The following is a 27,741-nucleotide window of genomic DNA, read 5'->3' as shown; positions in this document are numbered from 1 at the left end:
AGGAAGGCCGAGCACCCGGCGAAGCTCCTGGAGAGACCCCGGTCGAGCTCTAAGGCAGAGGAGGAGCGTGGCAGTGCCCCCTCCCTCAAGGATAAGGCGGTGAGCGCACCTAAGGTGGTGAAGGCCTTGATCCATTCGACCAAGCCCTCTATCGAAACGGTCGCGGCGGCCCTGGCCCAGCCTGTGGAGGCTGCACCAGTGGTGGCGGCCTCGGGGCCCAGAATCTCCCTGCCTCCTCGGAGGGAGTCTTCTTTCGTGCCCATCGATAGGACCCCCGTGAAACCCTCCGTGGGGAAGAAGGGGGGGCAGGGCGTCGTCGTAGATTCGGCCTCAACCTCAGAAGAGGAACTGATCGAGGTCTTAAGCCACGGCCTAGGCGTGGAACAAGACCAGCCCGTCGGAATGGGCCCCGACGCAGGTGACGACGACGACATCGTCGAGGATACCGACGGGGCCCCTGCTCGCCCGTCGGATTCCCCTCTGCCAGCGCCGCAAGACAACTCAGCGGCCATTTTGTTGGCTATACAGTCCTTATGCTCCGAGATAAGGACGAGACTACCGTTACCGACGGAGGAACCTCTCCCGTCGGGGGATCCAGAACCGGGACCTTCTGGTGTTCCCCCTACCAAGAAAAGAAGGATCCATCCACCGCCTCCTTTTCAACCGTCGCGCCCCGTCCAGCCCTCCTCCCCGTCCACCCGAGGGGATGATACGGGGACTGACACGGCAGCGACGGGTACGGACGACGAGGCATACGACGAGGATTTTCCGTCGTCGCCTCCCACCAGGGCTTCTCCGCCCGACGAGATTGGATCGTTCCACTCAATGATCGCCAGGGCATCCGAGCTTTTCCAACTCTGCCCTGAGAAGAAGAAAAAGGAAGGCTTCCTTTACCAACGGCGCGAGACCAAGAGGAAGACGGTCCTCGCAGTGCCTCTGTTGGACGACATTTGGGATGAGGGCCTTTCCCTCCTCAAGAACCCTTCCACGACGCCAGCGAAAAGAGACCGGTACGAGAAAAAGTACCGGGTCCCGGACTCGGCCCCCCTATGCCTCCGGGCGCAGCCTACCTCGGACTCCGTCGTCTCCGCGGCAGCCAGGAAGAAAGCGGGGGGGGGTGCGGCCTCCACGTCGACTTCCCCGCCGGACGGCGAGGGAAAGAAATTGGATGCCATGGGACGCAGAGTCATCTCGTCGGCGGCGACGACGATTAAAGCGGCCAACGCCTTGGCTATCGTGGCCCGCTACGACAGGGAACTCTGGTACAAGATAGCTCCCCTGCTGGATTTTCTGCCGGACGACAAGAGGGCGGAGGCCCTTGAGATCCTGCAGGAAGGTGAGGTGGCCTCGGACCACGCCATCACCGTGGCGACGGACATCGCCGACACTGGGTTCCGCCAGATGGGCAACGGCGTTTGCCTTCGACGTCGCGGATGGCTCAAGGCTACGGACTTTCGGCAGGACGTCCAGACCAGGGTCCTGGACATGCCCTTCGACGGGAACAACCTGATTGGGAAGACAGTGGACGATTCCCTTCAGGCCATCAAGGCGGATACTGAGACGGCCCGGGCCCTTGGAGTACTGCAGCAACGGCGGACGCCCTTTCGGAGCGGCGGAGGCAAGGGCGCCTCCAAAGGTTCCGGCGGCGGTTTCGCTTCCTACCGTCAAGCGGCCCGCTCGTCGTCGCAAGAGGCCTACAGAGGACGAGGCAAGTCTGGCGGACCCCGCCGTCGTCGCCAAGGAGGCCAAGGCGGCAAGGCCGCGTCCAAGCAGGATTGAACCGGCCGTGGGGTCGGGCCCCCACCGAAGCACCCCGGTGGGGGGCCGGCTGGCGGGCTTCGTCAGCGTGTGGGAGTCCATCTCCACCGACCGTTGGGTGCTGGACGCCCTGGCCCGGGGCCACGCGCTCGAGTTTCAAAGAAGGTGCCCGCGCGTCCCCCCCGTGGCCAGGAAAGAACTTCACGTCCCTCAACTTCTCCTGGAGGTAAAGGCGATGCTCAGAAAGGGCGCCATCGAACTCGTCCCAAAGAGGCTTCGGGGCTCCGGAGTCTACTCGCGTTACTTCCTCGTGAAGAAGAAGACGGGAGGATGGCGCCCCATCCTGGACCTGCGACGCCTGAACAAGTTCATCAAGGCGCAGAAGTTCCGGATGGTCACCCTCCAGCACGTCCTGGGTCAGCTGGAGGAAGGAGACTTCCTATCGTCGTTGGATTTGGAGGATGCCTACTTCCACATTCCCATCCTAAAGGGGCACCGAAAATTCCTCAGATTCGTGGTCCAAGGGCGTCATTACCAGTTCAAAGCCCTTCCCTTCGGACTGCGGTCGGCACCCAGGGTTTTCACCAAGTGCCTCGCACCGGTGGCGGCGCAGCTGCGCCGCGAGGGGATTCACGTCTACCCCTACCTGGACGACTGGCTCATCCGCGCCAAGACGAGGGAGCTCGCCGTGGTCCACACGGCAAGGACCGTCCAACTCCTCACGGACCTGGGATTCTCCGTGAACTACGCCAAATCCCACCTGGTGCCCGCGCAAGTCGCACTGTTTCTGGGAGCGAGGCTCGACACAGTGTCCCTTCTGGCCTCCCCGTCGGAGGAGAGGACCAGGACCATCTTGGGCAAGGTGCAACGGATGTTGGTGGCCGACGCGGCCAAGGTGAGGTCCATCAAGTCCCTCCTCGGGATGATGTCTTCCTGCATCTACCTCATTCCCATGTGCAGGCTCCGGATGCGCCCGTTGCAAGAGTTCCTGGATGCGCGCTGGATCCAGACGACGGGCAGCTTCGAGGAAAGGATCAAGCTCGACGAGAGTTTCCGACGAGCGATACGGTGGTGGGGCACCCGCGCGCATCTGACGGCGGGCATGGACTTCCAGACCCCAGCCCACCAGGTGACTGTGACCACGGATGCCTCCCTAGAAGGGTGGGGAGCGCACACCGAAAATCTGCACGCAAGGGGACTCTGGCTCCCGACGGAGAAGTCCCTGCATATCAACGTCCTGGAGCTCCGTGCAGTGTTTTGGGCCCTCAGGTCCTTCCTTCCGTCCCTCAAGGGCAAGGTGGTGAGGATCTTCACCGACAACACCACCACCATGTTTTACATCAGGAAACAGGGCGGAACCAGGTCCCCAGCGCTGTCCAAGGAGGCGCAGGACCTGTGGCATTGGGCCGTTGCCCAAGGGATTCTTCTGGTGCCGTTTCATCTGGCAGGGATAAAAAACACCATCGCCGACTCACTCAGCAGGGAGCTGCGCTCGTGCCACGAGTGGGAACTACGGCAGGATCTGGTGGATCGCCTCTTCCGACGGTGGGGCACACCCCAGATCGACCTGTTCGCGACGGCGACGAACACCAAGTGCCGGAGGTTCGCCAGCAGGTTTCCCCAGACGAGGAGCATGGGCGATGCTTTCTCGTTCCCCTGGGAGGGCCTGTTCCTCTACGCGTTCCCTCCCTTGCCTCTGCTAATCCGGCTCGTCAACCAGCTCAAGAGGTCACGGTGCAGGATGATCCTCGTCGCACCTGCGTGGCCGAGGCAGATATGGTTCCCGGACCTTCTGGACTTGTCGGCGTCCCCGCCAATCAAGCTGCCGGCGGACGCGGATCTACTCTCCAGGGAAGGAGGCGCCATCCTCCACCACGACCCGAAGTCGCTGAACTTGCAGGCCTGGCTCCTGCAGCGCTAGAGTTTGGAGGATACGACATACCGGCCGATTGCAGAGAGGTTCTTGCAAAGGCCAGGGCGTCCTCGACTCTTAAATGCTACGGACACAAATGGAAGAGGTTCTCTGTCTGGTGCCACGCACAGAAGATTAACCCTCTACGGATTACGGCTCCCCAAGTGCTGCCGTACCTGCTGACGCTGGCCAAAGCTGGTCTGGCACACGCGTCCATCAAGATTCATCTTGCTGCGATCTCCCGATACACCAGAACCACGGGCCGGACGTCCTTGTGGTCTCATCGTCTGGTGAAAGAGTTCATGAAGGGACTGTTCAGATCGTTCCCGCCGGTGAAGGCTCTGGCCCCGGCGTGGGAGCTCAACGTGGTGCTGACCAAACTCATGGGACCTCCGTTCGAGCCTCTGCACTCGGCCCCGTTGAAGTTTCTATCGTGGAAAACAGCTTTTCTCGTGGCCATCACCTCCGCACGACGAGTGGGAGAGATCCAGGCCCTTTCCTGCAAGGCCCCGTACTTGACTTTCCACGACACGAGGGTAGTGCTCAGGACGCACCCCTCCTTCATGCCCAAGGTACCGTCGGACTTTCATCTCAACGAACCCTTGGTGTTACCTGTGTTCTTCCCGTCGCCTTCGTCGCCGGCTGAGAGGACTTTGCACTCGCTGGATGTAGCTAGAGCGCTGAAGTTCTACGTGGACCGCACGAAAGGTTTTCGGAAGACGTCACAACTCTTTGTGAACTTTGGACCTGTCAATCAGGGGAAGGCTCTCTCGAAGGCTTCCATCTCCAGATGGCTCTCCGGCTGTATCATGTACTGTCACCGGTTGGCAAACCGACCGCTGCCTGGCCGTCCGAGAGCCCATTCCACCAGAGCGATCGCAGCTACCACGGCGTTCCTATCTGGTGTGCCCCTGCTGGACATATGCAGGGCTGCTACGTGGAGGTCGACGCACACCTTCACGAAATTCTACTGCGTCGACCGGGATTCCAGGGAGGAGTCCAGGGTCGGCCAAGCAGTGCTGCGCAACCTGTTCGCCTGAGGTGAGCCTGGTGAGGAGGTAAGATGCTTAATGTTGAGTTGATGTGATGCTTAATGTTGAGCCTTTGCCACCTCCCGTGGTTGTGCATGTGTGTACTGCTATGTATTCTTTATTCATGAGCATGTGAATCCATGCCAGACCCCATGCTGGAGAAGGAACAAGTTACTTACCTGTAACTGTTGTTCTCCAGCATGGGTCTGGCATGGATTCACATGCGAACCCTCCCGCCTACCCCTCTGCGGCTCTTCACTTGGTCATACTGCCACTTCACGTGCTTCCAAATCTGAAGATGGCTGCCAGAGGCGGTGCTTAGGTAGAGGGCAGTCATTGGCTGTGGTCAGTATGACGCAGAGACCAGTGATTGGTTATTACTACGAAAGACAGATCAGAAACGAAACTGATACTGGTTTTTTCTTTACCGAGGATTCCCAGCCTGACGACGGGGAATATTCATGAGCATGTGAATCCATGCCAGACCCATGCTGGAGAACAACAGTTACAGGTAAGTAACTTGTTCCTTATCCCCTTCTGACTTCTCCTCCAAGATTCTCTCTTCGCCAAAACATCACTTCCTCCTCTTTCTGGTATGATTCCCCCCCCTTTTACCCCAGCCCCCCCTACCTGCATGACTGACCTCTCTCCTGTCACTCCGTCTGAAGTTTCTCTTCTCCTGTCAAAATCTCATCCCACTGCTGCCCCTTCTGATCCACTCCCTACCCTCCTTAGTCCTATGATCTACCCTCTCCTCATTCCTAACCTCCAATATCTGTCTCTTCTGCTACTTTCCCCTCCGCCTATAAGCATCCCTATTCTGAAGAAACCTTCCTCTAATCCTCATCTTGTATTCAACTTCCATCCAATCTCTCTTCTTCCATTCCTCTCTAAATTACTTGAACGCATAGCCAGCTCTCTGCATTTGTTACTAACTTTTCTCTCCCCCCCCCCCCCCTCCCCTTTTCAATCTGGCTTTCGCCCTAAACACTCCTCTGAGACTGCCCTCACTCAGTTTCTCAACTCCCTCCTCGCTGCTCGCTACTCTAAGCGACGCTCTGTCCTTATCCTCCTTGATATCTCTGCAGCCTTTGACACTGTTGATCAGCCCTTACAGCTCAACACGATTTAGGTTTCAAAGGCTCCATCCTCAACTGGCTTCTTACCTCTTCTACCGCTCTTTTACCGTCTCCTGGGGTAGCCGTACCTCTTCTATGCTTCCTTTGGACTATGGTGTACCCCAAGGCTCTGTCTTTTGGCCCTTTTACTTTTCTCTCTTTACACCTCCCTTCTCACCCCGATCATCTCTTCCTTCTGTATTTCTCACCACTTCTACGCTGATGACACCCAGCTTTTCCTCTTATTTTCTTCCTTCACTCCTGACAGCCATCTTAAACTCTTCTTGTCTTACTGCCATCAAAAACTGGATGTCATCCCACTTTCTCTCTCTCAATAGAGACAAGACTGAAGTCTTATTCTTTCCCTCAACACTATTCCTCCTCCTCCTACCCCTCCTATTCACTTTCCTCCCGCTAATCCTCCTCTCTGCCCATGCTCGTAATCTAGGCATTTACTTTGACTCCTCCCTCTCCTTCACCCACCATATTTCTCTCACTTCTGGCGCATGTCGCTACCACCTTTTCAATATTCGCAAAGTATGCTCCACTCTCCCCTTCCACGCCACTAAACTTTTAATCTCCTCCATTTTTCTTCTCTTGTCTTTTCTACTGTTCTTCTCTTCCAACTCCCTGCTTCTCACCTTGCCCCCCTCAAATCCCTCTAACACTCTGCCATTCGTACCCTCTGTCTTCTCTGCTCACGACTCCATCTCCTCCTCGCTCTCACATCTTGGCTGGCTTTCCTTTCATTACCAACTCAAATTCCACTTCCTCTGTTTTTGTCTTTCTATCTCATGATCTTGCTCCCCCATATCTCTCCTCATCTCACTCTACACTCCCTCCGATCTGTAGATCTCTTCCTTCTTTGTACGCCGTCCCCATGTGCCGCCTCCTCGTTTTTGCTCCTTGCGCCCCTCCACTGGAACTCCCTTCCTCTCTATCCGTTCCATCCCCACCTATTCCTTCTTTGGTGTCTCTTTAAAATCTCTTCTTCTCGACTCCCTTCCCCGATACTCTGATCCTCCTCCACCGTACCCTCTTCCCCCCCCCCCTTTTTTTATCCTCCTCATCTTCTCTCCCCCTGCCTCGTTTCCTCTTAAGTGCCCTCTCCTCCTCTATCGCCTTCAGTTTATCTCATTTCCTGTTCCCCACTCCCTTCCCCTCTCCACCCCTTCTTCCCTCATTTATCTTCACTGGCAAATTGTTCTAGTTGCTGTATTACTGGTTTGACTCATATTTTGTAATTGCTTCTACTGCTATTGTATTCTTTTTATAATGTAAAGCGCTTTGGCGTAAACCGCTATATGAACATAAACACCACCACCATGTTTTTACATTGAACAGGGCCGGCGCGCTCTCCCTGGAAGCCCAGTCTCACTGGTGCATTCTTCAATGCATGTTTCTTGTCCCGTTTCACCTGGCAGGTGTCAAGAACACGATTGTGGACTCTCCCAGCAGGGAGTTAAGGTCCTGCCACGGATGGGAGCTTCAGCATGTCTCGCCTCTTCAATGAGTGGGGTCTGGAGGATGCCTTCTCGTTCCCCTGGGAGGAGCTCTTCCTTTGCGCCCTTCTGCCAAATCCCCTTCTGCTATGTGTGATCAACGCACTCGTACAATGCCACTTCAGGATGATCCTCATCGTGCTGGTGTGGCCAAGATCTGGTACTCCGGACCTTGTCTGCCTGTTGTTGGTATTCGGCCATCTGCCTCAACTTCCTGAGTGATCCTCACGGCCTGGCTCCTGTAGCCTTAGAATTTGCAAACTATTAGCTGCCTTTGGGGCCCCCCTTTAAGTTAACTTGCTACAGCCACAAATGAAAGCGCTTCACAGCGTGGGGCCAGGAGCAGAAAAGTACACTGCTGCGTTTCACTGCTACGCAGCTCTTTCCGTACCTGCTCTCGCTGGCCAAGGGTTATCTTTCCCATGCATCTATCAAGGTCCACCTGGCCGCCATATCCAAGTACACACTGGCTCCAGGCAAACTCCCTGTGGTCGCACGAGCGTGTTAAGGAGTTCCTTAGAGGTGGTCTCAGGACCTTCCCGTTGGTGAGGGCTCCTGCCCCAGGTTGGGAACTAAATGTGTTCCTGCCTAAAGTCATGGGGCCTCCGTTTGAACCAATGCATCGTGCCCCTTTAAAGTCTGTTGTGGAAGAGAGGCTTCCAGGTGGGTCAGGGAGATACATGCCCGCTCCTGTAAGCAGCTGTATTTGTCCTTCCACACCACTAAAGTGGTTCTGCGATCTTATCCTACCTTAATGATGAAGGTTCCGTCTAACTTTTATCTCAACAAGCCTTTAGTTCTACCAGTTTTCTTCGCAAACCTGTCTTTGCCTGCTGAACAGGCATTGCATTCGCTGGATGTTGCTCTTGCCTTGAAGTTCTATGTAGCACGCATCAAAAGACCTTCGGAAGACGTCTCTGCTTTTTGTCAATTTTGGACCTGTGGGACATGGGAAGGCCCTGTCTAAGGCTTTCATCTCCAGGTGGCTCTCTGGCTGTATCCTGCATTGCCATTGTCTGGCCAACAGATAGCTTCCAGCAGGCCAAGAGCCCACTACACCAGAGCCATCGCAGTGACTGTTTCTCTGGTGTTCTTCTGATTGACATCTTCAGGGCTGCTACGTGGAGGTCGACCCACACCGTCACGAAATTCTACTGTCGACAGGGATTCCAGAGTCCCGGGTCGGCCAAGCAGTGCTACGCAACCTGTTAGTTTCAGGTGAGTCTATTCAGGGTAAGTGCATAACTTCTGTGAGCCTTGCCACCTCCCGTGGTTGTGTTTATGCACTGCTGTTTAATGTAGTTCATGAGCATGTGAATCCATGTAAGACCCCATGCTGGAGATGGTACAGGTTTCTTACCCGTTACTTTTGTTCTGTTGCATGAGTCTTGCATGCATTCACATGCAAACCCTTCCTCCTTCCAATCTCTGGCTTCTTCTTGTTTCATACTAACACATTATATGCGCTACCAAATCTGAAGATGGCCAGCAGGGGTGGAGCTTAAGAGGACGAGCGTTATTGGCTTGGGCAGTATGACCGAAAGGACACCGATAGGCTACAGAGGAGACAAGCTGTTTAAATTTTAAAGCTAAACTGCATTCTTTTTACTGTGAATTCCCAGCCTGACTGGCATTATGAATGAACATGTGAATCCATGCTGGAGAACAATAGTTCCAGATAAGTAACTTCTACCCATCCGCACATGGGCTAGTGCATCCGGACCAGCGGCACGAGGAATTTAGCAGATCGATTATAGCTGTGATTTTCCTCAACATCCGGAGAGAATTTCTCTACCGGAAAGTGTGATTTGTCCAAGGCCATCATTTACCCGAGATGCACAAGGCGAGAAAAACTGGATCTGTATATGTTTCCATTTTATGTGATATTGGATTTATTTCCAGCTTAGTACTTGTAGCCCTATGTTTTCTAAGTGCAGAATGTTTTATTGTCATGGCTACGAAGAACTAAAGAGTTTTCCACTGTGCAGTAGCAGTGGAAAGTCCATAATATCTTAGCCAGTTTTTTTATATTTGGTCCTCAGGTTTTAAATCTTCCCACACATTCTGCGGTGTTGCCCTATAGATCTTACACACCTTTTGAATGTTAGTTTAGTGTTTTCTTTCTTGCAGCAATTGCTTCGTCATAAACATTGTTGCTTAGTCGGATTAGCAAGAACCCAATGGCTAGATTTCCATAGTAATGTGCTTTTGCAGAGATGTTACCTTATCTCCGCTCTGGGTCTAAAAATAGCATAGCCAAGATGGTTTCCTTATTCAGTAAATACTGGTTCAACAATTCAATGTTTCTAGAGTTCCAAATAATATTGGTAGTATAGGTTTATTCAGATAAAATCCATAAACCAGTACAGAGCAATACAAATGTACACAATCCTACCTGGTAAAATGCAATCTTCAAAAACACAATAAAACACTAATTGGTTGAAATCTAATAACATTCAGTAAAAACACTTTCTCCAGCATTGGATCTTTCATGGATTCACATGCTGTGAATATTCCCTGTCGTCAGGCTAAAAACCCTGGTTACTCTGACTTAGTAATTTTCCTATGGAAATAATTGACACCTTGTGTCCCTTCGACATTGTGCGTGCTTTTGGTACCCACCAATGGGACGTTGAGTGTATAGCTCTGCCCGAGCAGCTTCCCCTCAGATTTCAGCCGTCTTCCGAGCTGTTGGGATTCCTTGCGTTTCTCTCCACAGAAAGAAAAAAATTTTAAACTTATTTTTTTCTTCAAATTTCATCTTCTGGTACAACAGACGTCAAAATACATCAGTTTCCAGTTCCAACCATGGAAACTTCAGGACCTAAGATGTCTTTATTTTGGTCATGCGAAACCTGCGGTCTAAAGGTTTACGAGGCGGACATGCATACGCAGTGTCTTTACTGCTTATCCCCGAACCATTCGGCTGACGGCTGTGACATCTGCCAGTGATTTTCTCAAGACCTGTAAGGACAGGAACCAACTCCTTATCTGCTGGCTCAATGAGGCAGCCTATCTGGTGTCTGAGGTTGGCTCATCACGGAGAGGGAGAGCAACCACTCCCTCTGATGGGAGGTCACCGTCAAGACCGGTCCAGATCTGAGGAGCCGGTGGCAAAGAAGCAAGAGACGGGTGAGGCAAAATCGTCCTCTGGGCATGATAAAGCCAAACACTCATTACCTGTTAAGAAACCTCTACCCAGTGGTGGTCCAGACACACTTCCAAGGGTCCGTTGTCGAGGTCACCGTCGGACAAACGTATGGATAAGGGCTTGCACCCATCCTCAAAATCCACTGACCGATCCAGGAAATCTCCTCGTTGTTGGAAAAAGTCTACCTCGACTAGTGGCAAAAAACACTACTCTTCATCTCAATCTCAGATTCTCCTCCGGCCATGAGTCATCAAGACACCATAAACTGGCAATTTGTCATCGAAGCAGATGACAACACCATCAACTACGGCATCGACCACAACCTCTTCGTCACTGCTCCAGCTTGTCTCCATTCGACCACTTCGACTACAACCTCGTCGACTACTTCAACCACCCCGTCTACTTCCAAGAAAGTAGTCTGCTGAAAAGCCCACGCATCAGAATTGCCAACCGAAGGCATTGTCCCCTAAGGGTATTTTACAAACCCCAACTGGGACCACGTTGCAGCACAACCAGGCTCCCCTGGAGAGGTCTCCCATTGAGTACCCAGTTATCATGCCAGAAGACCTTCTGCAGCATGAGATTACGTCAGATGTTGAGCCTCCGTCATATGAATGTCAAGGTGCATTTGAATCTGACCCTGAAGAAGGAACTTCTGATCCTCCTATCCAGGCACCAGTTGGAGTGGAAAATGCATCTCTAAGGTCTCAAACACCTACTCTGCCATCAAAAGCTGCAGAAATGGGCGGTATGCAGACACAATACCCCCTTATAAATCCTCAATCCCTGCTTTCCATGCAGGTCCTTACTACACTGCAGTTTCTATTGGGTCAGCTTGATGCCAGACTTCCACTTGCTCAAGCAATTCAACCTTATGGAGAACCTCACGCTACCCCCTCAACAAAGGGATCCAACCTATCCCTAGAGACAATGGCATACGCCCTAGGATGTAAACACCTCCTAGACCTCCACCTCCACATACATTCATTCCATGGAGGAGAGAACCAGAGGAAGGGTAATTGGTCGACACAGATCAGGACACTGATCAGAGGGATAAAAGTTTCACCGCCTCCTTGTCCCCAAGCAGAGCCGACACATGGGACACCGATCCAGACCAAGATTCACCGGGTAGCCTGGTGTCACGACCCCCATCCAGAAGACCCCCTGGCAAGCCCATGGGCCAGGAAGGGTCTCCACTAAAACCAGGCATCCTTGGCCCAGGCCTTCTTGGGGCCAGTCCTGACTCCTTTGGTGCCAGGCTCATACTTGATAAAGGACTTGTTTTGGGAACTACTTTATTTCAGTGTCAATCAACATGGAGCCATCCACATAGCTTGGCTCCTTGGAACCAAGCTATGCGGCGGTATAGTATTTTTGGGTGTGGTACCATAGGAACTATTTTACCTGGACTACTTTCTTTAAGCTATTTAAACCACGCCCGACTGGGATAACACGCTTCGCATTACTTTGCAATTCTGCAACGTGACGCTCACCGTGTTCAGCTGCACCCGTGAACCTTGGAAGAACAGCATCTGTAAAGGAGAAAAAGGACATAGTTGGCAGCAGCAGCTTACCTGTAATTTCATCCTTAGCTCTCCACGGCTCTTGAGATCAGCAACCGGAACCAGCGCTCCTCCCGAACCGACGGATCTGCAAAAAAGGAAGAAACCAGGCATTAGACATTTTTACAATTTATTGAACGGTGCCGAAAGCTTACCTCGCAAGCCGCTCCTCGACCAGCATGGCCTCAGGAATTTCATGCACCGGGTGATCACTGCGACCTGTGGGAAGACAAGACAACAGGTTAGCAAGAGGCAAGGCATCATAGCGCTGCGCTTAGCGCCTACTCACTGCATCAAGGCGCTCTAAAAACGCCATTACTTACCGGCGAGAACCAATTCAGTCTATGCCACATATTGGACTTGCACGCATCTAAGGAAGAGAAAAGACATGAGTTAAACCGAAAAGGCATGCAAGGACTATAATATAGCACAGCAATAAGACCTACCTGAAAGACTCAAAGCGGGTCAGCATCAGTGAAGTAACTCCCCACCAAGCAAAACGCGCTCCTGCCAAGAAGGCAGGACGGAGAACACATCTGCATTAAAAACAAGGTGAGAGGTCCAGTGGGGCCGCGGGTATACGGGGTGGTGGGGGACTGTTTAAACCAGTTGCCCAGTCTTGAACATTGCCCACCTGTATTCCAGGCAGAACCCTCCCGCTGGTCACACCTGGGAACCGCAGAGAAGGATACCTGAGTCCCAACTGCTGGGTGGCGTCCTCGTGGAACCAGGTGATCGTAACAGCTGGTTAGGATTCCTTTTAACATGGAGTTATTCAAAAGTCGTTATCAGGCTTTCTCCCATCGCTTCTGCTAGTTTTTCATACTCCATGAAGGTGGGCCGAAAAAGTGTTAACCTTGTCATGTTTCAATAGCGCCCATAGAAGGGACAGAGTTGGTTTTTTTTTTTAACTATCTGGAAAATCTTTACTGGGGGACCATAAGAGGTCTTACTTTCCTAGGGTGCATGTGGATATCTTCTACTTGGGTCCAGTAGGTTTGCATCTCATCCCTCATGTGTTCCAGCATTACCCTAAGCTGGGCCGCCTTATGATACTGCCAGAAATCTGGAAGGCCAAAAACCCCAAGGGATCTCAGGAGAGTCAGGGTTGCATACTTGACCCTCGGTTTCTTACCGTCCCAAATAAAACGTTGGACCAAGGAACAGAGGGATCTAAAATGTTTCCAGTATAGTAATCGGAAGGGAGGTGGAGAGAGAAGCCGGGGAAGGATATTCATTTTATAGCTACCATGCACCCAAACCATGAGGGTCAAGGGAGACCATCGTTGGAGATCCATTTTTATCCTGGCGAGAGCAGGGGGAACGTTTAGGTCAGAGGGTTCCCACGTCACTCGGGAGGAGGATTCCCAGGTATGGGGTGGATTCACGTTCAATTCTGATACCCCTTAATGTTTCACCCCCCTTCGATGTCACCATCGCCCTTTCTCATTGGCATTACACATGATTTCGATCGATTTATTTTTAACCCGGAGAAGAAACCGAAGGAATGTATCGGGTCCAGGAGCCTCGGGAGCGAGGCCTTTTAAATTGGTTGGATAGGCTAAAGTGAAAGCTTAAAATCGAGAGCCCCATATCAAACCCCTGTGATCCCCTGGTGCTTTCTAATCGCTATGGCTAGAGGCTCCATTGCAAGGGCATACAGGAGGTGGGAAATGGGGCATTCCTGGTGTGTTCCTCTAGAGTGTTTCAAGGCGCGATGAGGCAGGGAGGGGGAACAGAGGGAAGACTGACAGCGATCTTACTAGGCCAGGTGGCATTGAGATTGTGCAAGTGAAGGGGGGGGGGAAGGGAGGAGGGAGCAGTGCAGTTCATGGGATCGACAGTAAAAAATAGAATGAATAAAGCAATGAGCAAAAAGTGCAGCCAAGCTGGTGGCAAGTGCAGTGGCAAGTGCAAGGGTAAGTGCAGAAATCAGGTGTCACGTGCAGGTAGGAGATTGTAGGGATACAGAAAAAGTCCCCAAGTGCAGCGGTTGCCAGGGAGGTAGTGCAGGTGTGCAACTGGCAGGGGAGGGGACCTGGGCTTGAGATCAGTGTGTGCCCAGGTGACCAGTACAGTTTTAATTTCAGCAGGGGAGAGGAGGAGAGCAAGTGAAAGCAAAGAGAGGTTTTGAGGTGCTTCCAGAACCGACGAGACTTTCATAGATCAGACTTGTCTAGAAACCTCATCTGCGGAGAACAGGGGAAAGGCAGAGAAGGAAGGAGGAGAGGTGGCGGAAAAAGGGCAAGAGGAAGAGCAGGGAGTAGAGGGCAGGGGGAGAGGAAGAGAGGACAAGATGTCCTGAGTTTTAGAGATGAAACGAGAAGCCAGGATCGTGCAGAGGGCCTGGGAGGGTACAGGAGAGGTAGAGACTGCAGCATGATTGGCCAACTCCTTGCAGATTTTAGAGTTTGGCCGAGTTGTTAGATGCCGCAGAGACTCAGACATTTATTTGGGCTCTCTTCTTGGTGCGGACCGAGAGCCGTTATTGCCTTTTGAGCAGCTGGCAGGCCAATTTGTCAGAGGATGTACTGGAAGCACGCCACTTCCTCTCAGCCAACCTGCACTTGCTTTTAAGGGTGGCGAGGTCTGAGTCGTGCCAGGAGTTGCACTTGGCTTTGGGCTTCCTGCGGATCCTCATGACTGGGGCAAGAGCGTTCGAGATAGCAGAGTGGAGCATGGAGAGGACTGTCGGGGTGTGAGTCAGCCAAAGGGGGAAAGGGAGGGTGAGAAAGTGGCGGCGAAAGCCTCAACTGCAACATGCTTCATGGGTCGGATAACTGAGAAGGTAGGTGGAAGTGCTGGAGTTGGCTTGGCCCGAGGGGTGGAGAGAGTATGAAGATACAAGTGCTTGGCACCAGCGGTAGTTATACTTGACATCACCCTCCTATGTAGCTCCTTCCTGCTTTAACTGCAGTGCACTCAGGAGCACTCCGCATTTGCTACACGCTCCTGGCGTGGTTGTATATGAAAGTGCTGTTGGTTGTGTTCACGACTGAAAAAAGACCACAAGTTCATGGTTCTGACGGAAGTCCTGCGTAACTGTAGTGCACTCAATTACTAGTTGGTAACACATATGCTTGTGCATGAGTGCTCAACAAAAACGGTTGACTGTAATAGAAACAGGCATGTGAAGCAGAACATTAAAATAAATGTCTATGCATTAGATCGATTTTGGATTTGGCAATCCTACAACAAATCCATAGGTTGTAATAAAAATGGTGAAATTTAAAATTAAAATGCCTGGTCCTGTTCCAAATACCTTGTTTGATTACCTTGGAAATAAGATCCCAAACTGGGTAAAGATTCACCACTCATTGGTTTTTGAGTTTAAGACCATGAAAAACATTATAGCTATTAATATTCCACATTGGATGGCCCGCTGCACCACAAAGTGCTGCTGTGAAACATGACCCTAAACCAGTGGGATTTAAGCTCCATGCAATAAGGGTTAAAACAGCTTGTGAGGTGTTTATCAAATACCTTTCTTTCTGTGAGACTTCCTTTTTCTAACTTAACATGTTCCGTAGACATTGATTCAAATAGTAATCGCTGGTATTGCAAGCAGTCAAGATCTCTCCACTGAGCATGCTTGCTTTAGCTGCAAACTTTGACAGTGTGCTAAAATAGCTTACTCCGGCTACTGTTCTGCCTCCTGTTAAAATGGTGTCTCGCTGCCTAGCTTCAGACATTTGTATCAGTGCAGTGGTGAAACACATTTTTCAAGCGGGTAACTTAAAAGGAAGAGGTTTCTGTGGAGCGATGGGACCCTTTTTGTTGCTTTTACCTATTTTGTGGGTGTTTTTTGCATTTGGTTAACGTCTGTCACTGCTCCTTTGGAAATAACATGTTGCAAATACTCACAACTTGGTTTCATGCGCGTCAAAATATGTAAAACACAAGTGTTCTGTGCAGATCAATAAATGATATGCTTCCTTATAAAGGTAAACTAACATTTAAAAATAATAAACATGACAAAGCAAAGGAAGACCGTGTTTCTAAAGATCTAGTCGAGCTCTGTTACAACCAGTTGATTTGGTTTTATTCTGTTAATGTCGGATATTAACAGACGAAGTGTCACTCAGTTAAATTTAATGTTGATATTTCTGCTTTAGTCTCCACTACTTGGCAAAGTAACGATGATGATGCATACCGTACCCCTGCAATTGATCGCTCCATTCTGCCCACGGCACCCCGTGCAGCTCGTGAACCTGATGTGGACAGAAGCAGACTTCCTAAATCTCCTCCCTTCACGGCCTTCCTTGGAAATCTGCCCTATGATGTGTGTGAAGAATCGATAACTAAGTTTTTCCATGGACTGAATGTGAGTATATGAGCTGGTTCATCTCTTCTGAAGATTGCCATTTGGGTGGCATCATTGTTGGATTGTATATGTACCCATGTGAGGTGTAGTTTTACCCAAACTACCCTACATAAAGGCTACAAATGAAGCCGCAAAAGTAGTAACACTGTACCTTCGAGACTTATTTGAGCTCATAGATCATGTGTGAAGATTTTAAATACTTGAGCCTGAGGCCCAGTAAGAATCCTATGTAAAACAAGCAGCCTGAAAGTAAAGCGAGCCTTACCAGTGTTTGATTAGACCTGTCTTAATAGGTTAGTTAGTGCATGCAAGTGCTTCATTGCTTGATGTCCTATTTGGCTTGCAGCGCTGCAAAGTGCTTGTATGCCATTTAACCTGCCCAATAGCAAGGCACTAGCTGCATAGCAGCTCTTTAGAAGGAGACCGCTTTTCTGAAGTGAATGTTCTTTCTGAGCTTGTGTGTGTGTATATATATATCATAGAAGATGGTGGATTAAGGCGCTATGTAGCCTCTGAAATATATTCAAATGCGTATTTGCAAACATGTGGTGCACACCTAAGATTAGTTTTTGTAGGAAGACCCTTTATAAACGATGTGAGCGGATATGTGTAAAAAAGCCATTTCCAAAAAGCCATGTTCATCAGCCCACATAAGATGCAAGCACATTCCACTTAGTGCCAATTGCCCCAGACACAGCGGCACAGATCATGTTTTGGGTAAAGGCAGAGAAACTTTAATATTGTTGATCTTTCAACCTGCTTTTTGTTGACTTTGTTGCGAGTTCTGAACTTTTGTTTAATAAAACAATAAAGGGAAAATGCCACACTGTCTTCAGTAGACACAACAGTGGGCAGCGAAACACAGCTAAACTTATGTAATGGGGGAATTTCACCAAAAGTAGAAAACCTTTAATTAGATCCCTGAAGCTTTCTAGTTTTCGTTTACATTTTGTAGTGTCCTAAAACTCTTAGATGGAAGTCAATTATGAAGATACGCCCAGCATATCAAGAGATGGGCTGGCGCTGGACACAGACCGGTAATAATCCCACACGCACATGTGGAAAGCATATTCAGAGCACCAGGCTCCGTGAACGCATTTGGGTCCCACAAACAGATTGTGTGCTTTGATTAATCTGAACGTTAGGCTCTGATGCTTTGCTGTTTAGAAGTTTATGCAATTGCAAATGGGGATACTTTAAATGCTGTTGCAGGCCAGTTTTTCATTTTTGTTTCTTTCATGCTTTGCAAATGTGATTTATGACATTGTTTTAGCTGCCTAGGAGTAGGCAGATTTGAGAAGGGATGTAGTTATCCAATGAGGTGTGCCTTCTCATACAAAAATGTCTCATGAAGTATTGATTTATTGACATGCTTTGAATTGCATTGAGCCCTGCACTGTGCTGGTGTTTTAGAAGTTGAAGTTTGAACCACTGTGAATAGAAATAGTAATATAACCAAACAAGTGGGGGTCCATGTTTTGAGATGGTTTGTCCCATTTGCCAAGGACTGTTTGCATAGACTTGCATAATAGCCTGGTAGTTAAGGGGGGGAAACCCATGGCAAGTGGGTGTTTTCATATTTTCTATTGGTGAATTGTGGTTTCTAGCGAGACCAACCAAGGAGATGAGTAAATAAAACCCATTTTATGTACACTTTGACTCAGTGTTCCTGTCCTGAGGGTGCATCAAGGGGGTACTAATTGAGTAAATATATTCGATGCATGTTCTGTTCTCTCACTTTGCCTGTTTGCATTAGGAATACATCATCCAGGAACGTTGTTGGCTGCTTAAGTGAGTATTAAGCTTGGCTAATTTAACTGTTCGTTGAAAATGTTAATGACCTGCATATGTGTGGGAAGGGCACCCTGTGGACCTGGTATATAAAATGGTTTCAGTATGTCGCATTTATTTATCCCTGTGTGCAGATATTGGTGCAGAGTTCTGCTTTCTGTCAAGATCTGTGCCCAGCTAATAGACATAACCACCGTTCACATTTAAAAGGAAATCCTAGCTCCCATTTGAACAGATGTTTTTTGAGAGCAAAACCATTGCCCCCAGTCAGCCCTAGGGAAGCACGGTTGCCCTGCCGACTTGGTGGGTACAGGTAACCTGGCAACAATGGCAAGCCAGCCAGGAGAGAAGATGTAATCTCCCCTTTACAGAGCGCTTTTTTAAACGTGCATAATAAATGGCACGTAATGTAATTCTCGAACTATGAAGTGTGTGTGTGTGTGTGGGGGGGGGGGGGAGGGGGTTGGTAATTTATGGGAAGGCTTTCCGAAAAAAAAAAAAAAAAGACTGAGTGGAACTCCTTCAGAAGGATTCCAAACTAGAGATAAGCAAGCACCGCCATACATGAATTGGTCTCGTGTTTTTTGCTCTATCCATTGGTCTCTATTATAAAGGTCCATTATGAGTTCATCCCAGCAAACCTGTGCTCCTTCCTTAAGTAATGCAACAGAAGGAGACAGACTAAAGCTGATGGGAGCATTCAATGCAAAAGATCATTACATACATTTGATATGCACAGGGCCAACCATTACCAAGTAAATCAAGATTGCATTGCTGTTCAACGGGTGCCCACAGGCAAGGTCGTTGAACAGTGAGACTTTACATGCTTCTGTTCGAACGCCGTCCTTGAAGGTTAATGGCAAATTCAGATGCCTAGTAGATCAATCAAACCAGGGAAGAGTCACCTAAATGCTTGAAAGAGAAACCAGTGTAAGACTATCGCATAGGACATACCTGCGCTGGTTTCCCCAGGTCTTAAAATGTCCTCCGAATACAGCTGGCATGGTGACAACACAGCTACCATAGTCATTGAGAACATACGCTCATAGTCCTGCAATTCACCATTAACAAATCATAAACCCTCTTGCTGTCTATTCCTTTAATCGCCAATTGGACATAAAACATCTCAAACCATAGATCACCACTTGTTGGTTATAATATCACAATCATTTCTATTCTCAGTGGTTAAACTTCAACTCCTAAACACCTGCATAGTGCAGGGCTCAATCCAATGTAATTCGAAGCACTTCAACGCATGTCAATAAACCAATCCTTTTTGAGAACGCACATGAGACTAAATTGATATCTAGATCCCTTCTTAGATTCCTACGCATAGGCAGCTAAGACCATGTCATAAATCACATTTCCACAGCATGAATGAAGAAACGAAAAATGTCTTGCCATGGCATTTAAAGTATGCCTGTTGGGGCTGATTTTCTATACTCTGGCCTGGGGGACAGATGTATAGAAGTCCAATCTATATTGTGACAGGGAAAACTCTGGGAGCTGTAGCGAAACCAGTTCAAGGTAGCAATTGGGAGTCATCTAGGCTAAGTCTTAAGAGGTGGTGAGCTTGTAAAGGGTCCCAAAGAGTACACACAATGGAAGTCACAAATTACACTTGGACAATATGTCGGTGTCTTTGGCTGGTGCAAGGACATTCTTTGGCAGAATGCAGCTAAACACGATGCAGGACTCGACTTGGGTGAGCTGTTTCGGCGGTGATCACCGCAGCACAGCGACTCAAAGGTACTTGCTTGTCGTGGTCGGACTTTCCTCCCATCGCGGGTCCCCTTGATGCTAGGACTACGAAATTACGCTGAGGTAAGCCTTGTAGGACAAGCTGAGGATCCCCCGAGTTCCAGGCCTCCAATCTGAATGGTGACGTCGGCAGCACACTAGCCCAAACTCAAAGCTGGTCTGCCACAGGGCGGTCCCGGGGCTGTTCCGAAGGGTGGTCTTCGCAGGGTACCAAGCAGACGTCCGGAATGGATGTTGCCTCCACGGGTCGCAGCTCCCTCTTAGGACTGCTGAAGATTGATAGCCAGACAGGGATGTTCTAGGCAGCAGCAGAAGTTTGTCGCCAGGCCTCCTTTAGACGGGCCATTGGGCTCTCCATGGGTCACACAGCTAAACAGGAGTCTTGGCTTCTTCAGTGGGTGCTGGGGTCCTCTCCGTATCCCCAGACGTTTTGGTGGAAATCCCTCTGACCTATGTTTTGCTGGGTTTCACTGCCCACAGCTGTCTACTGAAGACCGCAGGACTTTCTTCTTGTTTTATTTTATTAAACAAAAGTTCAGAACTCGCCAAAATGTCAACTAAAAGCTCCATGGTGGTCAAAAGATACAAGATTAAAGTGTCTTCTCCTTTACCAAAACATGATCTGTGCCACTATGTCTGGTGCAATTGTCCTTGGGGGAATATTAGGTTTCTGATGTTTGTCAATCTGCTTAGAATCACATGCTGTGCATAGTCCGACATCCAGTGGTAACCGCAGAGTATTGCATCTGGTCTTTCGAGAATCGAAATGGGACGTCGACATGTGCGTGCCTGTAACACTATCCCTACGTGACGTGTAGTGTACCCAAAATCCCTAACTCATCGAGGTCCCTCATGTTGTTTTTTCTACCCAGATAACTGGTCGCCCTTATGCAGAGTTCGTAAAAAACATTGCTATTGTCCAACAACCTTTGGTTGAATTATTCTATAAAGATATTTAATATCACCCCTTCCGTCCCTTGTCTTGACGGCTGTTCCAGTTTCCACCGAAGACCTGCGAGATTCGACGGAAGGTGATCCTGTCAGTGTTGCAGACCACTTGGCCGGGCCTTCCGCCGGCCTATACAGTAGGGAGAGTGGGGTCGGGGTGGACATTTCTCTTCAAACTGAAAATGCCTTTCCTTTTCTTCCTTCTTTCCCAGTTAGTCTGTCACTCTGTGTAACCTCAGCTATGGAGAGGACTCATTTAGATTCCCATGAAAGGATAAGCAGACGATCTAACCGGTGCTTGCTGCTCTATCATAAAGAGGAAGGGTGTGCGGCTTGTAAGCTCCTCCGCCCCAAGACTTTGAAGGAGCGTAGAGTAAAACGGTCTGGAGGTTGTTGACCTTTTGACGGAACCTTTGCGTTCCGCATAGTCTGTTCCTGGCCCCGATAAGCACGGCGTAAACTCTGCTATGGGGAAGTCGCACCCCGGGGACAAAGACACACATGCATGACACTAAGCACACAACCCCTAGCCGTACTTCGACTACGTTGAAAAAGACTTTGGCGTCAACGGGTGCAGTGGTAGTTCCGGTGATACCTGCCGATCGGCAGCCCTCACCGCAGCCGCATGCGCGCCTAACGACTAGTCAATCCAAGACAAAGGGAGCTACCCCCAAAACATAGTTCTGTCGACACGCATCACAGGAAAGCATACAGCGACGACAAACGACTCAAGGCCGTACCATCACCGAAAGTTACAGCACTGCCGGAAAAGGTGGCCGATAAGGGCAAGGCCCCGATTCCGCCGAAACAGACTCCCTTACAATCGTCAGATGTACCTATGCGCCTCCCGACTGGTGAGGACGTCAAGGTCAGTCTGGCAAGAATTGTGGCCGCCGATTCCCATAAACGGCAGGCTACGGACTCTCCGAAAGACTCAAAGACCTGCCGAGATCTACGGATAGCGTTCAGAAGTTGAGAGAAGGGCACAGGGATACCCCACCTTCATCGGTCCCCCCGGAGGACATCTCTGAGGGAGAGGAAGAACTTTCTTCGACGCTAAGGCACAGAGCTGTACGTTTTTTGACGGAAGAGTGCTAGGGACACTTTTTTTGACCGAAGACTGAGCGACACCTTTCCACCCCTAGATCGTCAGTCTGGACTAGGGAAAAGTTTGAGGACTGCATGGAAAGGCTGGACAAGTTTCACATGCGGAACAACCTACACCAAGAAGGCTAAGGGAGGAAAACCCTGCTAACCCTAGATCTAAATTTCCAAGGATTTTTGACCCCTCTTTAGAAGAGGACATATAAAAGTATGACCTTAGTGGAGAAGTCATTCTACCAGTTAAGGTACAGGAGAATCATTTCTATAACGAGGAAGAACATGAGCCCCTTGAAGATTAACTTATTGAAGGCTGGGGGTAGGGCCCAGATGTGGGTGACCCTCAACCATGGCAGCCCCCAGAGCCACAAGACTCGAACCCAGATATTCTAGCCCTGGACTCTCCACAGAACACCCCTACAAGAAATCCCGCTTCTATTGATGATCAACTAACATTTAATGTAATGCTGCATTGTAAAGACCGGCAGGGGGGTGTTTGTACTTCCGCTCTCTATATGGTAGAGGAGAGGCACAGCAGACCCCAGCCAAGATTCTCTATTACGGTAGCAATGGACGAGCAATCAAGGCCTAGCTTCTCAGGAGGTGATGCGGGCTGGTCCTTAAGTACAGTGTAGTCGCCGAACCACCACAAAGGAATGTCCACACACTATTACTGAAAACAGTCTTTATATAATTAATATTCAAAGGTATGTACACGATCACAATAAGGCACTTTGTACTTGGAAGTCAATAATGATAAATATATACACGTCTAGAGTGGTACCACTAATGTTATCAAATCTCATTAAAGTGCATCAACTGTACGGTTAAAATGTCACACAGATCAATAACGAGTAAACCAGCAATAGAGATAGGAAGGAGCGCAAGATGGTTGAAACAATAGGCAGAGTACTGGCCCCGTTACCTAGACGCAGTTGTGTGGAGATCCCCCCCCCCCACCTGGGCAACCTGTAAATAAAGATATATAGCACAAGCCCAGTCCAAATGTTCACTAGTCTTACCTCTTCCTGTTAAGGTTTTACCCCCCCCCCCCCCCCCCCCCCAATGTACCTGGTGGAGTAGAGTTCTCCGACGATGCACCGACCAATCCTTCTTGAGTGCCTCCCTTTCAGGCGGGAGCCACGGATCGTCGAGTGGTTCGGGGAATCAACGTCCCTTCTTGAGTGTGCCCTCCCTTTAAGGCGGGAGTCACGGGTCGTCGAACGTCCGACGGTGAACAGGGTGAACTATGGCAGGGAAGTGGCAGCTTCGTTCCTAGCGGTGCTCGTCGACCACAGAGTGTTGGCGTCCTGCAAGGAAGAGGCGTGCGGGGCACCTCGGTGACAATAGTTCTGGACCGCAAAGAGATTAAGAACTGTGGCCCAGCAAGGGCGTCGAGTCGTTGGCGTCTCTGCGGTCTTTAGGTGGCGGGAAACCCACCGTGGATGCTCCTCGGCACGTCGACGGTCGGGCCTTCTCCAGCGGGAGACAAGTGGGTGACGATGCAGACGAGAGCGTCCGATGATCAATTGAAGTTCTTAGGCAAACGGGAGCACGGCGGCTCCGGTCAGCGACGGCGGTCGTCGACAGTGGCAGACAACAGTCCGAGTGCTTCTCCTTGGAGTTCCGCAGCAGTCCCCGTATCGGGTCGGCAGCCTGTCGTAGGTCTGTCTACCACTGAGCGTTGGCAAAGATCAGCTGTGCACGATGGTCCCTCGTAGCTCGGGAAGAGGGCGCCTTACCAGGTCCTCTCTGGGTCAGTCCTTGGAGGCACAGCAGCTTTCAGATTGTGAAGGAGAGCAACAGCAATTCTTCTCGTCCAGCAGGGCCTCAAGGTCAAGCGTCCGTTAATCCAGTTACTCATCGTAGTGAAATTCAGCTTCTGAACACGATTCCTAGCAGTGAGAGGTCCCCAGATATACTGTTGATCTCCCATTCATTCCGCTGGGTCACACTCAAGCATCCAATCACGACTACGGGCATTCATTCATGCAGGCAGGCAGCCAATCGGGCACACAATGTATTCAGGCCATTCACTTCTCTCCAGACACAACAAGTTATGTGTATTGGGACAAGTACCGAGCCATTCAACACTCCAAGCTGCATTCATACCGGTTTCGGGCAGGGTTGTCTCAGTCATTGTGTCAACCACCAGATACTAGACACCCACAACACAGAATGCATATTCGTCACATATTCTATTCACCCAGGTCCCACCCACAGGAGGTACCCACAACATACATCACCGGGAAGGCTCCAGCTAGTCTGACTGGGCCTTTACAACAACACCATATATGGCACTTCCATCCAACAGCCAGTCAGGGGAAGGGACAGAGTCAGGGCTTCCCAGGACTTTGGGAAAACAAGGTAATGGGTAAAAGAAAGCAAGAGGCCACCGGGGCCATCTTGTTTTCCATCAGGAATCAACTGATCCCAATGGCAGGGCCGGGGTATCCCAAAATGGAGGATACTCCGCGCACCTGTCAAGTTCAGCATGGACCTGCCACCAACCCATACCCTGTTCTGTGGGCCACCCACAGGTGCCCACAAACGTACACTAGGAGCACAGGGTTGTACCCCCACCCATGGGTGCCATAAGGGTATCCCACGGGTCCGTTCACCAAACCAAAAGAGGGCTGCACCGTCAGGAGTCCCACATGAACTCCTGCGCGGAAAACACGACAGAACACACGATAAAAAGCAGTAAAGGACAAGGATACGGAGGCCCTGTCCCTCCGATGCATTTCCAGCATCACATGCATAAAGCAGCTGATTACTTTAAAATTGCCACTCAAGAGGCAGCACCTGAAACCAAGTTCATTGAGGATATATTCAAAGAGAAGCCGCAAACCAGCCAAGCAATCCCTCTACTCAATTGATTAAAAACACCTTGCTCCATCTTTGTCTACACCGGCTCTTACGAGAGGTGTAAACCCAAGAATTGAAAAACCCGTCCGCCCTTCTCCATTTGACCCTCTATATATTAGAGGTCATTCCACCCCAGATTCTTTGCTAGTCACTACCACAAGGAAGAGAGCAGGGGTTCCTTGATCAACAGGTGAAGCTCCCACTGACAAAGAAGGGAAAATACTTTATTCCCTGGGTAAGAGGGTTACCACAGCGGCAGCATACTCCATGCGTATGGCTAAAAACACCACTCTATTGCCCAGTTACGCAGATGTGCAATGCGCTTTAGTACCAGAGGGCCTACAAGAGGCTCCAGAACCTCTACGGACCCGCCTGCTTACCACAGTCTCTGAAGGTAGGCAAGTTAACCAAGGTATTTTAAAAAACACTTTGGATTCTGCCGAGACAGCCAGCCGAGCCCTCGCTCAGGGCATTCTCCTCAAGACATGCGTGGCTTCGGAAATTCAGCGTTTAAACCTGAAACGCAAGCGTCTCTTATAAACAAACCTGTGGAGGAATCCAACTTGTTTGGAAAGCAGTCAATGAGGCCTTAGAGACTGCGAAAAAAGAACATGAAACCCTTAAGAGTTTGGACCAAATTACTCAGAACTTCCACAAGGCGAGGATTTGGAAACGGAAGGTTTTTTCGTGGCCAACGCTCCACTCAACACCCTTCAGGAAACAACTGGAACTCTCCACAGGGAACCAATTTTTACAATACCCTGTACCCCCAAAGGTGACATCGGCATGGTAAGGGAAGAGACAGGAACCTGACCCCCAGAGGTTGTCCTGCCTCAGGCTCCAATTGACTCGAAGATTTGGGTCCCCTCCCATGCCTCTCCGGTCGGGGGCCGGCTGATATCTTTCCTGAAAGCATGGGAGGGAATAACCACGGACCAGTGGGTGCTAAAAACCATAGCCCACGGGTACTGTGTAGAGTTCAACCAATCCCTAAAATACAGACCTCCACGTCAACTAAGACTAACTCCAGAACATCTTTGCATACTTCAAGAAGTTGAGATACTGGAACAAAAAGGAGCCATAGAGTTTGTACCTCTATCACAAGTAAAGGAGGGTATTTATTCAGTGTACTTCCTTGTACTCAAAAAGGATATAACCATGCGTCCTGTTCTAGATCTGCACACAGCGAACAAGTTTGTAAAACCACAAAAACTTTGCATGGTCACCCTGCAGGAAGTAATTCCTCTGCTCACACAGGGGGATTACATGGCAACTCGAAATATGAAAGTGTGCATCTTTCATATCCAGATGTTGCCAGCGCACAGAAAGTACCTCAGGTTTATGATAGAAAACAAACATCAGTTCAAGGTGCTACCCTTCAGCATAGCATCTGCACCAAGGGTATTTACGAAGGTACTAGCATTAGCACACCTGCGCAGGCATTCCATTCCAGTTTATCCTTACCTCAAAGACTGGCTCATAACAGGGGACTCCTACGAAACTTGTCTGTCAAATACCCAAAAGACGATAGATCTCTTATTTTGCCTGGGCTTCTCAACGAGAACAAATCCAGCTTAGGCCCCAGTCAAGTCAAACCATTCCTAGGGGCTCTAATTCAAACAAAGGATGGTCTCGCCTTCACCTCCAACGAGAGGGTTCAAAACATGTTTCAAATCCCTCACTATGTAGCCAGTCGAGATGTAACAGTACGCAAGGCTATGCCTCTGCTAGGAATGATGGCATCATGTATCTACTTAGTGCCTCATGTGCGCCTTGCGCATGCGCCCAATGCAAGAGTGGCTAAGCAACCAGTGGTGTCAGGCCAAAGGACAGTGGGACGATTTAGTAGTGTTCTCGCCGGCCCTAGTTCTCTTGCTGCTGTGGGGGTAGAGGGAAAACCTCTTGAAAAGGGAAATCCTTCATCATTCCTGCAGTGTGGATGCCGCCCTTACAGGGTGGGGAGCCCACCTGCTCCAGCAGACGGCAAGCGGAGTTTGGTCGCCAGACATAGCGTCCAACCACATAAACCTGCTGGAACCAGTGAACCAGTGTTCAAAGCACTGAAAGCGTTCGAAACACAACTACAGGGAAATACTATCCTAATCCTCAGACAGCACCACGGCCATGTACTATCTGAACAAACAGGCAGGCACTCATTCTCCAGGGCTGTTCAAACTGTCTCAGAACGTTTGGAAGCAGGCTCTCAAACGCAACATGTTCCTGTTATCACAACATGTTCCAGGGGAACGCCAACTTCTGCCAGACATACTCAGCAGAGGCTTTCCGTTGCCCAGGGAGTACGAATGGCGATTACACGGAGACCTCGTCGCCAATGTTTTCGCACAATGGGCTTTTCCAGAGATCGATCTGTTCGCGACCCTGGAAAACGCCCAATGCCAAGATTACGCCTCTAAGTACCCCCAGAACCGATCCAAGGGGAACGGACTCTGGATAACATGGTCAGGGAAATTTGTCTATGCTATACCCCCCCAACTCCCCTTCTCAACAAGATCGTGCACAAGATGCACCAGGAACCGGTCACAATGATATTGGTGGCCCTCAGGTGGGCCCGCCAACATTGGTTCGCTCATCTGATGGAGATGTCCCCATCTCCTCCAGTCAAACTGCCTTGCCCCTCCTCCAGTCAAACTGCCTTGCCCGTACAACATGTCGCAAGACAAAGGGGAGATGCTTCACCCTTGCCCGCAGACACTGAACTTGGCGGCCTGGCTCCTGAGGTCATAGAATTCAGTCACCTGCAGCTCCCCAAAAATGTATGGACCTCCTCAGGGAGGCAAGGAAACCTAACACTAGATATTACTATTCTAGTAAATGGAAACAGTTTGTCATCTGGTGTAACTCAAAGAGCATCAACCCAATAGACTGCTCCCCCACTCACATCGTCCTATACCTA

At 50.0% G+C, this 27,741-nt stretch overlaps 1 protein-coding gene across 5 annotated transcripts in view; it reads left to right on the top strand.

Moving 5' to 3' along the window:
- Window positions 1-27,741, top strand: part of EIF4B (eukaryotic translation initiation factor 4B) — a 968,554-nt gene that overhangs the window by 203,770 nt on the left and 737,043 nt on the right. For all 5 annotated transcript variants that reach the window (XM_069653628.1, XM_069653629.1, XM_069653624.1 and 2 more), the window contains exon 3: window positions 16,150-16,358. In XM_069653628.1, the coding sequence (XP_069509729.1) occupies window positions 16,150-16,358 (209 nt within the window). The remainder of the gene's footprint in view (window positions 1-16,149; window positions 16,359-27,741) is intronic.

Source organism: Ambystoma mexicanum, chromosome 3q (genome assembly GCF_040938575.1).
Source record: "Ambystoma mexicanum isolate Mex_15411 chromosome 3q, UKY_AmexF1_1, whole genome shotgun sequence".
Classification (NCBI taxonomy): domain Eukaryota; kingdom Metazoa; phylum Chordata; class Amphibia; order Caudata; family Ambystomatidae; genus Ambystoma; species Ambystoma mexicanum.
The sequence above is the reverse complement of the archived record's forward strand: the minus strand, read 5'-3'. Positions and strand labels throughout refer to the sequence as shown.